General features: G+C 37.8%; 1 protein-coding gene across 1 annotated transcript in view; it reads right to left on the bottom strand.

Moving 5' to 3' along the window:
- The window catches only part of rb1 (retinoblastoma 1), a 287,527-nt gene that overhangs the window by 31,098 nt on the left and 240,118 nt on the right, over positions 1-16,311 (bottom strand). Inside the window, exon 18 of the mRNA XM_039745852.1 lies at positions 9,258-9,376. Coding sequence (XP_039601786.1) covers positions 9,258-9,376 — 119 coding nt within the window. The remainder of the gene's footprint in view (positions 1-9,257; positions 9,377-16,311) is intronic.

Raw genomic sequence — 16,311 nt, 5'->3', positions numbered from 1 at the left:
ATAAATAATATCATAAGCTCAACTTTGATCGTATCCTTTTGCTGCGTCCTCATAGAATTCCCATGTCTTAGTAAAACATGATTTCCCTCTTCCGAACCCATGCTGACTGTTCAGAAAAGCTCCTGTCCTTGCCATGTGCTGCTCCATTTTATCCATGATAACTCCTTCCATTAATTTTCCTGTGATGCATGTTAAGCTTACTGGCCTATGATTGCTTGGATCTGTCTGGTCACCCTTTTTATATAATGAGATAATGTTTGCCATTTTCCAGTCCTTCAGAATTTCCCCAGTACGCAGTGACTTCCTAAAAATATGCATCAAGGGTTTATATCTGTAATCACTGACCTCCTTAACAACCTGAGGTAAATATCTGGTCGCGGAGATTTGTTTGATTTCAGCCTATTTAATCTGAGCAGCACTTCTCCCTTTACAATTTCCAAATCAATCAGTACCTCCATAATAGTTCCATTTACTGCTGGGAGGTTATCTACTTCCTCACCTGTGAAGACCTCAGAAAAATGCTTATTTAGAGCATCAGCTATTTCACTGTCTGTATTTTTTAACTCCCCTTCACTACTCTTGATGCACTTCACTTCCTCCTTCACTGTTCTTTTACTACTAAAACACTGAAAGAGTCTCTTTGGGTCGTCTTTTGTCTAATCTGCTATCTTCCTCTCTAACTGTCTTTTAGCCTCCCTGTCCTCCTTAACAGTTGCCCTCATGTTCTCATATGCCCTACGATTCAATTTGGAGTTATTAGTCTTATATGCTTTATACGGCTGTTTTTTCCTCTACAGCTTCTTTTTTAACTTTTTATTAACCCACTGCAGTTTTTTACAATTTCCTAGTAATTCCAAATTTAACATGACTGTTGCAGTCAATTCAGTAAATGTTTGCTATTAAAAGTACTTATATACAGTAATATGAGACAAAATCTCAGCATTTCATTATTTTAGCACTTAACACATAGGAGAAAACCTCAGTACACAGTGTATGCGCTTGATAATCAGAATGTATGTGTTCAGTATATAGGGTGTACACTTCACTGTTAGAGGGTATGCATTTTAATATAAGATGTAGAGCAGGGGTCGCCAAGTCCGGTCCTGAAGGACCACCGTGGCAGCAGGTTTTCACTCTAACCCTTTTTTTTAATGAGTGCCTGGTTTGTGCTGCTAATTAACTTCTTGTGAATTCAGTTTAAATGAATTACTTTTTTAAGATTTGTTCCTGTGAATTTCTTCTTCGTGCTCTGAATTACTTAATTTCTTTCCTTAAATGGCACCCAAACAGAAATGAAATGTGAAGTGAGGGAGCCAACAGAAGACCAACTAAGTCAGGGCCTCAAACTCCAACCAATTTCACTCCAACCAGCTGCTTAATGAGGCACTGAGTCTTGTTGTTAATTAAACCCGTTATTTAATTTTGTGGCTTTGTTGCCGCTCTCATTGTGCAATAGCAGACATTTCTGCAATTGTTGATTTTCTCTTTCTAAGAGCACTGTTCAAATGTTCTGGGGACCTGAGCAGATCGACATTCCTGAGACCTTCATCTTTCTTTATTTTCAGATATTGTATGATGGACTCAGTTTGCTGGTCATGTTTTGGCTCATTTTGTATCTTATTATTGTTTGGCTGCTAAGTAAGGAAAAAAGAAACAATTAACGGGTCTGAGTCTTCAAGAGAAAATCAAATAAAATTAGTTCAAAAGAAGTTAATAAGCAGCAAATACAGGTCACTAATTAAGAAAAGGGTTAGAATGAAAACCTGCAGCCATGGTGGTCTCTCCAGGAATGGAGTTGGCGACCCCAGATGTAGAAGACAAAATCTCAGCGTACAGTGTATGCGTTTCACTATGGAGTGTATGCTTTTGAAGCAAAATCTCACTATATAGAGTATGCAACTAGTTAATAGAGTAATAGAGTGAATGTGCTGGAGTATATTGTATATAAGACAAAATCTCAGTATAGAATGTAAGCATTTCAGTATACTGCATATATATCTCACCACAGGATTAATTAAGACCTACACGGCGCCTCATAAATGGATTTTAATGTTTTACGCTGATAAGATCAATTACAATTTATCTCCATTAGATGAGCTAGATGCAGTAAATTCGGGACAGGGTTTTGTATGCTCAGTTCTAACACTTCCGTGAAGATTTCCACCGGAAGGCTGGGATTGCAGGCACTGACCTCTGCTAAGAGCTTTCTTTTCTCTCCCTCTGTGAGCAGATAGGTGTCATATGCTCTTACAGTATGTGAAAGGTGGTTAGCTGGGGCGCAGCCTGTCTCCACTGTAATTCCCCTAAAGTTTCCTCATTAGTCTGCAACAAAGACAGATTTCCTGTCAAGTGCATTTGCTTTGAGTCTGTGTGAGATGCCGGAACCTGTCAGAAGCATCTCATAGACATTAAGTTTCCAATCACATCTGCAGTTATTAAAGGGCCATTTTCACTACGTGTTTGTTTTAGAAATACTGTACTGTTATTTACTAGTTCATTAGCACTGCCCTTCATCCATAGATAACTAACTGCCTATGCTCTGTTTTACACTGACAGGTGGAAAGGTAAGTTTAAGGGAATGCATTACCGCAAACTGGGTGGAACTTGTGTCCTGCACACAAAAGTACTGAAGCAGCCCAAGCCAGCACAACCAAGACATCAAGGGGCATCTTTGCACCCCTGTGTATCTTAGCTTGTAAATCAGTTAATATTTTAAAATGAGTCAACACCGTGTGCAATACTAATGACCACGGCTCATCTTTATCCTAATGACAAGGCCCTCATCAAAAGAAAACAGGCTCTTGTCATTTATGTTAATCATTTCCAAATACATTTTATTCTGTATAACTGTATAACCCCAAAGGTTTTCACTATTTTGGCCATCATTTCTATAACATTTCAATAAAATAAACCATTCCACTGCACTACAGGCCTTGCTTAATTTCACTTATCTACCTCAGCCCCATGAACACCAGGTGAGCAGAGCCAACTAGGCAACTTTTTTTTCTTTCTAACACAGGGCATCTTCGCTTAATGCCACCAATATAATAAATGGTTTTCTGAGTACATTAAAGGTTGCATGGGCAGCAATTCATTTTTTAATGCAATTTCCTACTTGCAGCAAAAGACTGATTTGGAATAATCAGTGGCAGGATGAGGCAAAGATGTAAAAGACCATGGAGGAAAGGGGCAATAAAATAATCACACCAAGAAAACGCTAACGGATATTCTTGACATCCGGCCTGGCAGCTGTCTCAAAGAACAAGCTAATGCAAGATGGAGTCCAGCTGGGAAAACACATAAATTTATCATTAGTATGCCATACAAATGACATGGTTTACGGAAATTTCACCCTTCACATTTCACCCCCACTACATTTTGCCTCCATGATATTTCTTTGAAAACATGTAAATGTGGTTATCATCATCTATCAATTTTCTTTTACCTCTAATTGACAAAATTCTTTCTGCCATTGTGAAATCTTATAGAGATGATTTTAGGTTTAGTCACGATGCAAAAATAACACTTTCAGTGAGAAAGTAATACACAATGTGGTGAGTGGTGACACAAGAGTTTTGATATTCAGCTGTCTGCGAGGTGTTGACGGTTTTTCAACATGGCTATGCACCACCAATAATTAGGAGGTGAAAACCGCAAACGCACCTCTTGAAACGGCCGGAGTGCTGGCAAAAAAAACGTGCAAAATCCAGTACAATCGTACAATACTATATAACATAACACGGATTAAATTTTAAGTACAATACTCACCCTTTTATGGAGGCAATCACACATACTATTTTCAGGGGAACACGTTGATCTGTGAGTCGTATAAGAACACTACTTGACTGACTTGTATCTCAGAATGGATGAATAGTAACTTTCTCAAGTTAAATAAAGAGAAAACTGAAATCTTAGTGATTAGCAATAATGGATACAATGAGGCTATTAGAAATAAACTGGATACATTAGAAGTAAAAGTCAAGACGGAGGTAAAAAGCTTAGGGGTGATTGTTGACTGTAATCTGAATTTTAAATCACATATTAATCAGATCACTAGGACAGCATTATTTCACTTAAGAAACATAAGTAAAGTTAGACCGCTTATATCACTGAAAGATGCTGAGAAATTAGTTCACGCGTTTGTTTTCAGTCGACTAGATTACTGTAACGCACTCCTCTCAGGACTACCCAAAAAAGACATAAATCGTTTGCAACAAGTGCAGAATGCAGCTGCTAGAATCCTAACTAGGAAAAGAAAATATGAACACATTACTCCAGTTTTGATGTCACTACACTGGTTACCTGTGTCATTCAGGATTGACTTTAAAATTCTGCTTATGGTTTATAAAGCCTTAAATAATCTCGCCCCATCTTATATATCGGAATGTCTGACACCTTATATTCCAAATCGTAACCTCAGATCCTCAAATGAGTGTCTCCTTAGAATTCCAAGAACAAAACTTAAAAGAAGTGGTGAGGTGGCCTTCTGCTGTTATGCACCTAAAATCTGGAATAGCCTGCCAATAGGAATTCGCCAGGCTGATACAGTAGAGCACTTTAAAACACTGCTGAAAACACATTACTTTAACATGGCCTTTTTATAACTTCAATTTAACTTAATCCTGATACTCTATATGTTCAATTTCCTCATAATAACTATTCATGGTGGCTCTAAAATCCGTACTGACCCCTACTCTCTCTTCTGTTTCTTTTTACGGTTTCTTTGTGGTGGTGGCCTGCGCCACCTCCACCTACTCAAAGCTTCATGATGCTCCAACAATGATGGACGGATTAAAAGGCAGAAGTCTACGTGACCATCATCATCATCAAGCCTTTCCGTGAGAACCCTAAATCCAAAGAGGACTGTTTCATTTATGTTAGGTAGAATGCCCAGAGGGGACTGGGAGGTCTCATGGTCTGGAATCCCTACAGATTTTATTTTTTCTCCAGCCGTCTGGAGTTTTTTGTTTTTCTGTCCCCCCTGGCCACTGAACCTTACTCTTATTAGATGTTAATTAATGTTGATTTATTTTATTTTCTTGTTGTGTCTTTTATTTTTCTATTCTTTATTATGTAAAGCACTTTGAACTACTGTTTGTATGAAAATGTGCTATATAAATAAATGTTGTTGTTGTTGAACTTTTTTTATTTTCAATGTTGGGTAAGGTTTATTAAATTTTTAATTCCAATTATACATATGTACATAAATATCGGGGCAAAATATAGTGGTGGCAAAATGTGGGGGTGGTGAAAATTACCAGAGGCGAAATGTGTTGGGGCAATTTATCCGGATGCCAAATGACCTACAGTGCATCCGGAAAGTATTCACAGCACATCACTTTTTCCACATTTTGTTATGTTACAGCCTTATTCCAAAATGGATTAAATTCATTTTTTTTCCTCAGAATTCTACACACAACACCCCATAATGACAACATGAAAAAAGTTTACTTGAGGTTTTTGCAAATTAATTAAAAATAAAAAAACGGAGAAATCACATGTTCATAAGTATTTACAGCCTCTGCTCAATACTTTGTCGATGCACCTTTGGCAGCAATTACAGCCTCAAGTCTTTTTGAATATGATGCCACAAGCTTGGCACACCTATCCTTGGCCAGTTTCACCCATTCCTCTTTGCAGCACCTCACAAGCTCCATCAGAAGAAAAAAGACGGCCTTCTTTCTGTCATCTACAGGCAATTGTAAACACTAAATAAACAACTAGGAAACTTCAATATTGTCTTCTTATTAACTATAAAATCAACTGACTAATCCTTAGCCTTGGATGAAAGAACCTGGAATTGACTTGAGAGTCTGACCAGTCAGGGTGTATGAAGAAACTGTAAGTTGTAGCCTTAAAAGCAAAGCTACTTCACAAGTATATCCAAGCAGAAGTGTATGAACCACAGTAGCTTCACAAAAACTTTACTAACTGACCAAGTTTGGCAATTTACACTAATACTAAGACCAACAAGGAAAAGGCACACACTGACATTAGGGATCCAGGACACCTGATACTAATCCCACAGTGAGAACAATGAGAAGAAAAACTAAAGAACTATAAGCAGAAAACTGGGGAAAAGGAGGAAATGGCTGGACACCAGCAAGGCCAGTAAAATCTAAGGTATGTCGAACACTCACGAGCATAAAAAATGAGAAGCACCAATTCAAATAGCTGCCGTGCCGTGATGTCAGTGGAGCTTTAGGACAGCAGTTTTAGTGCAGAGGTTTGTATACATTGGATGGAATTTTTATGTTTACAGTATATATGTGAATAGAAAGGCAAACAATGAATGGTGACTGTAGTGGGCTATATGGGCAGCGTGTTAGTTATCTATGTTTGTGTTGAACTAAACATTTTGCATTTGGTTTTAACTTTATGCCATGAATAATGCGCATACCATCTTCATTAAACCCTAACCTTTATTGTCCATCCTAAAACTGCACAGAGCTCATGGTGCCATTAAATACTAAATCCTAACTAAACTAATTACCAGCTTTAATTTCCATACCCAAACTGACATGATGGTGCTGCAGCTCTGCAAATACAGGATATTGGAAATGCCAGTGTAAACCTCTGGGAGAACTGAATGTGTTTATTAGGTTCCCAAGATGCAAGTGCCTCACACTTTGGCAAATAAAATGAAAGTTGTCCACATTTAAGAAGTTTCAAATGGAAATTGTCTAGTTCATAATTATCTCTTAATAAGATATCTGCAAAGACTAATCCCCCAACATGAATACAGTATGAGCTAGTGATATGCAAGAACTGCAAAAAGAGAAACAGCAATGACAAAATGACATAAAGTGCAGCCAGCGGTGCCAGGTTTAGAATAACTAAAGGTTACCAAGTTTGCTACTAACGGTACAGTAATGTTCTCATTTGCCATGCTACAATAAAAATCTACATTTTCTGTGTGAATTATTTAATCTGCTACACAGTCTCTTACAGGAATACTCCCTCCAAAAAAATTTTTGTTATATGTTACTTACCCATGTAATTTTTAGTGGAGGCCTAATAAAAAAATGTAATGTTTTAATGCAGAGAAATAAACGTAAGATATAACAGAAGCCAAAAGTGACCAATGCATTACAAAAGCAAACCATGCAAACAACAGCCATGGGGAGAAAAAAAAAAAAACACACTTTACTTGTGTCGCACAATCCATATGTCAGTTATATCGTCTTTTTCTCAAAACATGTAAAACGGATGCTTTATTGCTAATAATGTTAAATATATACTTTGACCACTAGGGAGTGCTGCAGCACCGCAAACAACTCCACCGACACAAGTTCCAACGTCTAATAATAATTTATTTGATACAAAATACCTGCTTTTTCAAACGTATGCACAAGCACAATATACTTTTTTCTCTCTCTTTTCTTCCTCCACACTTTCCAGGCAAGCGTTGTCTATCCTCCACTCCTGGTCAGGCGGCTTCTTTTATCCTAGACCTGTGAGTATTTCCGGTGCTGGGGCATAGCCCATTGGAAGCATTTCTGGACCAAACAGAAAACCCACAAAGTAGGGATCACGTATCCCTCCAGGACCCCACAGAGGCACCCATGGAGCCTGACAAGGCTGCCCAATGGGATTACAGTTCCCAGCATGTCTTGAGGGAGGCAAAATGGTAACACTGCACCAGTATGCTGCCACATAGTGCATCAAGGGAGCACGCTAGCCCTGCCGAGTTTGTCTTCTCCCTGTCCTTCAGCCCAAGCATGCCGTCAATCACAATAATCGGCACACATCCTAAAGAGGAAACTAAAGTTTCAAGGGATGGACTTATTTTGAGTGTCAGACCAACCGGTCTCCCTCATTTGTTGGTCAAGAATCCTGCCTGAATTCACAAAGTCTTCAGTTTCCTGGTTAGGATGTGCGCTGATTACTCCAGAAGTATACTGCATATTTAACATTATTTTAGCAAAGATACATGCATTTTTCACATTTTGAACATACAACTGGACAACTTACATGTGGATTACGCAACACAAGTAATAAGAGGTTTTTTTTTTTTTTTCTTATTTAAAGAACATTTTTCACTATTTGCTTCTGTTGTATCATAAACTTTTATCTTTTGTTCTGCACTAAGACATGAGATTTTTTTTGATTTTTTTCAAACTACGTGGGTTAAGTAATATATTAAAAAATAAGATTTTAGATGTAAAAATAGGCACAAAATATGCAAGAGGTTCCTTTAGTCATATAAGGCAAAGCACAATCCAAAAACAGTCTGCAAATATTTAAGCAAAGACTGGAAGAAAGTGGCTCAAGTAGAAACTTAATTATTTAAGACTGAAAGAGCATTATGATGCGGTCCATTTCATTTTATTCTGTAGTGATCACCACAGGAGAAAAATGTGAGTTGTTTTTCCTAAGAAATACGAAAGCTGGTAAGAGATGATCAGCATACTTTATGCATTTTTCATGCGGTTTAGAAACCACAGTCAAAGACTTGAGTGCTCTGATGAACTGTATTTTGGTTTTCTGCTTCATCAGTATTACTGCTGTTGTAGTAGGTGATTTATTTTGGTGAATACAGTAAATGTACTTTTAAATCACTTTTAATTGTGTAAAGACCCTACACCTCTACTAAAAGCATTTTCTAAAACAGTTTTAGTCTTAAAAGGGCTTTATTTTGCTGGTGCACTATTGCAGCTGTATTTTATTCTTCTTACTCACGTATACACTCTTTTCCAGGGGAAGACAATTCATTTTAGATAATAATTATTAGATAATAATTAGAAAATCCTCTCCATCCCCTTCCAGGAGGTGTTCTCTTAGATCGCTTGTAGCCAACAAGCTCACTCCACCATGTTGTGCTAAAAAGCACCTCTGGGGGGCTGTTCTGCCCACCGCTATCAGGCAATTCAAAGCTTTCACCCAATGTACTCATTAAGTTTATTTTTTACTTACCGATTGATTGGCTGTATTATCTGTCCGTCTGAGTCTCTATCCTTATTTTTTTGTGTTTCTGAATTTTCCCCATGGAAATTAATAAAAGTGTATCTAATCCATTTTCATTTTTAAACAAAAAAGCACAAGTTACAGCTTATTTACAGACCACAAATACTTTGCAATTTGCTCAAAAGAAATGATGCAAACCTTAATTCTGCAATGTTAAACAGAAAGTCAGCTATAATAATGATCCAGTTCAAGTAATAAACAGAAAGTCAGCTATAATAATGATCCAGTTCAAGTAATAAACATAAAATCAACATCTCTGCCTACTGAGAAGTCATCTGCAAAAAACTTACAGGTCTGCAGCGGTGTGATTGTGTTGCAGCGGGAGATCGAGGCCGCCTGGCATTTCAGACTGCTCCACCTGAACTCCTTGTTCCTTCAGCTGTTTGAGCAGTTCAAACAAAGGGGAGTCCTGCAATGCAATCGAGAAAATCCAAAAGTTGATTCATTTTCACTATGGAAATGAAATTTATTAGAACTGTTATATTCTTTAAACGCAGCTCAAAAATATAAATGCAAGAAGAGTCTCACAAATGTGAACAAAACCATATTGGAAAATCAAAAGCACATGCAAAGAAAATAATCTTAACCTTTTCTGAATTTTGTAATTGGTGCAAACTATATTCTTAAAAAATATTCTAAAATTCTTTTTATTCTGCATTTGGAGTTACTCTTGGATAAAGCAGATTCAAAAGTGGATTAAAGAATTAAATGTACACCAGGCAGCGGAGAAGCATGCAGAAGCAATGCATTCAGTAATACAGGAGTATTAATGAAGTGAACTTCATAGTCCTAAAATACATATTATATAAAAAGAGTACCAGTCAAAAGTTTGGACAGACTCAGATATTTTCGTGTTTTTGATAGAAAGTTTAAATAAAAATCCCATTACACTGTTTTAAAAATACAGCCAAGACATTACTAGTGTTTTTAACAGATATTATTGCTTGAAATGAATGATTTTCAATTCATTATTCACATATGGCTGCAAAGTCCCATTTTCAGTAACAATTCTTTCAGTGTCCTAAAGGACACCTAATTCCCCAAATGTATCTTAAAGAAGACAAATGTTTAAATAGTAATTGGTTACTAGAGAAACCTTTGTAATTGCATTAACACAGCTGAAACCGATTCACTTGGGTTGAAAGGAACTGCCATTCCTAAAGTTCAGTTCTAGGTTCAAAAATTACACTTGTCCTTATTATGCTGGATACAGTGGCATGCAAAGGTTTGGGTACCTTTCCCTAAATGTGTCAACAAATTCATAAAATTATTAGTCATTAGCATTACAGCTATAAAGCTCATTCACATGTAGAGTAGATACAAGAAAGTCATTACTGTACCATGAGGTTGTTGCCAGTGTATAAAACTGAACAACAGAATAGGACAACACGACCAATTTGGTACTTTTGTGATCATTTTTGTTACAACCCCAATCCCAAAAATTTTGGGACGTAAAATGTAAATAAAAACAGAATGCAATGATTTACAAATCTCGAAAAGTCATTTTATTTACACTAGAACACAGACTATCTATCAAATGTTGAAAGTGGGACTTTTTACTATTTTCATTAAAAATATTAATTTGATGGCAGTAACACGTCACAAAAAAGTTGGGATGGGGGTAACAAAAGGCTGGAAAAGTAATTGTACTAAAAAGAAACAGCTTTTACAACTAATTAGGTTAATTGGCAACAGGTCAGTAACATGATTGGGTATAACAGAATAGGACAACATGACCTGACCAATTTGGTATTTTTATGATCATTTTTGTTACAAAATCCAATTACATTTTTTTATTTGCCTTTACACAGCGTCACAACTTTTTTGGAATTCTTCTTCTACATATTTTGCCTATTTTTACATTTTTCTTTCTAACCCTAGCAACACGATGAATGCACAGACACTTGTCCTTATTATGCTGGATAAAATGGCATGCAAAAGTTTGGGTACCTTTCCCTAAAATTTCCATTAATGTGAATAGTTAAGTGAGCAGAAGATGAAATGATCACCAAAAGGCGTCAAGTTAAAGATGACATTTCTTTTCAGCATTTTGTGCAAAATTGCCATATTGTTTTCTACAGCTTTACAGTGAAAAAAGCAAAGGTGCATCATGCAAAGGTTTGGGCACCCCGAGATATTTGAGGACTCAGATAACTTTTCCAAAGGTGATCTCAGACCTTCGTTAGCTTGTTAGGTCTATGGATTATTCACAGTCATCATTATGAAAGTCCTTAATTCCTAAAGTTCAGTTCTGGTTTCAAAAGTGGCCAAAATGAAATAACTTTCTCAAGATGGGCCACTGAGTACGAGATTAAGAACATCCCAGTGTGTAGTTTGAGAATCAAACACCCCACAGGCCTGCCTTAAATACACACCATATACCTGTGTCATCTGCAACAGAGAAAGGACTTCAGTTTTTAACAAATTTGCTAACAAATTCATAAAATTAAATTTTTGCTTTGACATTTAGCTTTAAGTACCATAAAAATAATGAAATACATGGTGAGTCAAAATTATGTAAACACTAATGGTACTGCTATGTTTATACTTATATATAATTTTTGTGGACAGTTCATGTGCCACATATGGTCCATGTGTTGAACATGATGGCGAACAGGTTGAGACATTCCTGTAAATCATCTCACACATATGAAATTTGTTTTGTGAATAAATTGTTTCTGATAATCAAATGTTAACATCATTTTGACTCACCCTGTACATAAATGAAAAAAAAGAAGAAACATATCTTGTGACTGATTGAAATGAACTATTTCTGCTTGTACTGTATGTCATGGTTCTTTTAATTTATTAATTGTCACATTACACAGTACATTTATTTATTTATGTATTTATTGATTGTTGTCTGAAATATAGTGTACGTGTGGTGTGTGCATCCTGCAATGGACTGGCTTCCTCTCCTGGGATTGCTCCTGCCTTGCGCCCTATGCTTGCTTGGTTAGTCTCCAGCCCCCTGAGACCCTGCTCAGGATATAAAATAGTATGATATGGTATATTCCTCCAAACACTGATGCCACCACAATGTTATTTTTGTTGAATTCTCTCAGATTGTTTTAATGTAGCCAGCCAGCAGGTGGTGCAATATACTGAAATAGAAATCAGCCACAGAAAGTGGGCAGCTTTAAAGGCATTCAGTTTGGCCAGCCGCTCCTTTTAGAACTATTGAATCACAGAGACTATAAAAGTGCGGCCACACCACTTTCAAAGGGGCTTAGAGCACAGAGTAGTGCTTGAAATAGTCTATCTACTCTAACCCTAACCGCCAACAATGATTCACAGAAGGCTTGTAAATTATTTTAAGAAAAACAGTGTAAGATTAAGTCATCCTTCCTGTTAAGAAGAGGGTCCTGCCTAATCAGACCTGACCACTCAGAAACCTGCCTTGTTTTTCCTCTTGTTACAATTAGATCTAAGGATAAATCACAATGGTTATTCAAAATCAAAGGGTAACATCATTGTACAGAAGGAAGAGAGGACAGGAAATAAAACCTCCTGTTTTGTCTAAGGATGTAACACTGCTGTGTGTGTGTGTGTGTGTGTGTGTGTGTGCGGGACGACACAAAAGCTTTAACCAGGTCTCTGTTTTAAGTAAACTGTGCAATGAAGCAGCTGTGAATCTTGGAAAAATAACCAGGTGCAGCAACATCCTGCTATAATATAAACTAATAGAGCATTTCTCCTGTCTGAGGCAGATCACATTAAAATATTTCAATACAACTGAGTTCCACATAATTCAAAACTTTCTGAACAGATGAAACATAACACAAAGCCTTTACAGCTGTAGTGCTGATTATTGTCACTTGATATCAGTTGGAAGAAGTATAGTGAGCAATGCTGACTGTATCCTGCCTTTGTTATCAATATTTTGTTTACTGGAATAAATTATTTTTCTTAAACTGCAAATAAATAAATACATAAATCAAAAACAACCCATCTTCAAGAGTATTGCAATGTAATGGTGGAGAACATGTCACTTTCTAGGACTTTTCCAAACCCATACTCCTTTGCTGTGGACTTCCTTGGCTGTATATAGTGGAACAAATCTGCAGACTTCAGTATAAGAAAGTAAGAAAAGTTCTTTCTACAGTGCTCCGAATTAACCAGTCTTACCCACAATAATGGCAGACTGCAAACTGGTCCTGGACTACATAAGTCCTCTTATGGTAGACCACCTGGACCCACTGCAGTTTGCCTATCAGAAAAAGAGTAGAGGATACAATTATATGTCTATCCACAAGGCTTATTCTCATCTGGACAAAGCTGGCAGCACTGTGTTGCTTGATTTCTCCAGTGCCTTCAATACTATTTGGCCATCCCTGAAATGGAGGAAACTCAGAGATATGCAGAAGGATGAGCCTATGGTGTCCTGGATTATGAACTGTCTGACAGACGGCAGTTTGTGATACTCAAGGACTGTGTTTATGATATGGATGTGAGTAACACTGGAGCACCAGAAGGAACAGGCCTGTGTCCTTTTCTCTTCACATCTCAGACTACTGTATAAATGTAACACCAAGTCATGTCACTAGCAGAAATTCTCAGATGATTCTGCACTTATGGATTGCATCGATAAGGTGATGAGACAGAGGAGAGGAGTCAGGTGGAAAAATAAGTTTCTTGTTGGAAAGAGTATTATCTACACCTTAACTTCAGAAAAACCAAGGAACTGGTTAAGGTGAAGGACTTTCACCAAATGAAAGAGCCCCTACGTCCGGTTACTATACAAGGAGCAGACGCGGAGGTGGTACACTATTAAAATTACTTGGGGATCCAAATCAATGGATGGTTTCAGAACACAGCGGAACCATATAAGAAAGGGCAGAACAGGCTTTTTCCTTAGCAGACTGTGTCCCTTTAATATGGGAAGTGGCATCCTTCACATCTTCTACAACTCTGTCATGGTAAGTGTAATTTTCTACACTGTGGTGTGCTGGGCTGGTAACATCACATTAAGAGAGGCCCACCAAATCAACAAGCTAAAAGGGCAGCCTCAGTTATGGGACACGCTCTGGTGCACCTGGAGGTCGTAGCGAAGGAGTGAATTAAAACAATACTGAGTGCCATTATGAACAATGCTGCACATCCTCCCTCTGACACACTAACACTGAGGACTTTCAGCCAATGAATTAGTGCATCAATAAACACTACGACGGGGCTCCTTTACACAAATAGCAATAAGCATGCATATTGCCTCACTAGTTTCTTTCTTTTTAATTTTCTTGCTTTTTTAGTTCAATGCGTGTATATTTATTTATTTACTTACTCATCTACCTATGTACGATTTTTTATTTATTTTTTTTTTTTAAAGAGGGGGACAAAAAGTTCTATCTAAAAGAAGGCTCACTAGTATATGACAAAAGTGTTGTGCTGAGCTCAATGGTGATCCTAACGAAAACATTAAGTTACTAGTCTCACTTACATGTCAGTGACAAGTAATAGACTGATATAAAAATATTTACCCTATTTGTACTTTCAAGCGCCTTTCGTCAATATCCGTGTCTCTTAATTGGTGCTCCCTTTTTCAAATGTATTCACGCAATGCCTGCTTCTCAGACTCGGTCGTTATTTTTGAGGTGCCTTTCTCACCTCCTATCCAGTTTTATACTTCCTGTTTTTGAAGACAACTCTGTGTGCCTCCTACTCCTGTTCTCCTCTTTGTGTATCTTAATACTCACACATCCTCTTTGGATTGTTGTCACCAAGCCAAACTGACCAATCAGATTGCTCTGGGGGACTAGACAAATACCTTAGTGATTTATTGTGTATTTGAGGGTGTTAACTAACAAGGCGGCACATTTTAGTACTCAGTTAATCTACTGTACCCCAGTCCTGGTTATGATGTTAAACTGCATCCAGCCCTGCTTGCGGGTTCTCCAACTTACAGGGAAAACTTGGTGGGGTTGGTGGCAGGATTGGCACAAAAAAAAAAAAACACACTGTTTCAGTGCGTTACTGAGGTGTCACCTGCTGTACTTGGGTTCCAATCCAGGTGGTTTGTCGTGCGTCTCTCCTTCTCTAATCTACTGTAATATTTCAATACTCAGAAATTATGAATTTATGAAGCATGTTGTGTACTTTATGGCTGTTGCATTCTTATAATAATTGTAATTATAATAATAATTGCATTTATATAGTGCTTTTCTAGCCACTCAAAGCGGTTTACAAAGACAGTGGGGAGCCACTTGAACCATCACCAACATACAACATCAACCTGGATAAGGTGACAGCAGCCATTTTTTTTGCCAATATGTTGACCACACATTAGCTATTAGGTGTTGAAGGGGTGAGAGAAAAAGCCAATCGGATATGGGCAGTGATTAGAGGGCCACAATCACAGGTCAAGGTGGAATATTTAGCCAGGGAATCAGGGAATACTCCACTCTATTAGAAAGATGTCCATGGATATTTTATGACCTTTAATTTGCATCTCGTGCGAAGGACGGCATCATGTTTCAGTAAAATGTCCCCATTCCTGCACTGGGGCACTGGTATACACACCCAGGCCACATGGCAAACGTCTCCTGTTGGCCTCACCAACACCTCTTCCAGCAACAACCCAAGCTTTCCTGTTTGGTCTCTCATCTAAGTGTTGGCCGAGCCCAAACATGCTTAGCTTCAGGTGGATTACCTGTTCTGAAGTACAGGTGGCTGTGGACATAACGCAGTTAGCTCCATGGTTTTGTGAGTCAGCCCAGGCCTGTATGGCTTCAGTAATTACTCCAGATAACACTGTGATTCTGCTGACGATACTACTGAAACTTCCAGTCTAAGCAGGAAACACTGTCTAGGGATTGTGGTTCAAATGTTAATGACAGGCAGTTTGAAGACATAAAAGCCTATTCTCTGAGCTTAACAGAACCAATGCGCATCCACTTTCTCTCTGATTTTTCATAACACGAAACACTGCTAAAAAATCTAACCTCAAGTCAATCACTTTATTGCTAACGAGCTGTATGACACGTCTAAGACAGGCTGAAGTCTAAGCAATCAACGTAGCTGTCATGTTTTTTATTACATTAACCCATTAATACACAGACTGTTCATTTGATCTGATATAATACACACCTTGTCTCTTTCCCTTGTGGCAGCCTTCTCCTTTTCCGATAAAGCTGCCTGTTTTCACCGCTTCCTCTTGGTGCTACTTGTCATACTAACCACTCTTATGGCTGAAGTGTTTTTTTGGGAAAATGCTGTGGGGGTTTCTACCTTATTGGCCTGGTTTAGTGACTCTAGCCTAGTGGTGTCAGGACTTTGGTGTACATCGCTTAATTGTTATTTTCACCTAATGATTGCTCACCACACAAACGTTATCAGCCATTAGCATTA

Source organism: Polypterus senegalus, chromosome 2 (genome assembly GCF_016835505.1).
Source record: "Polypterus senegalus isolate Bchr_013 chromosome 2, ASM1683550v1, whole genome shotgun sequence".
Lineage (NCBI taxonomy): Eukaryota > Metazoa > Chordata > Cladistia > Polypteriformes > Polypteridae > Polypterus > Polypterus senegalus.
This window is presented reverse-complemented; position numbering and strand designations above follow the sequence as displayed.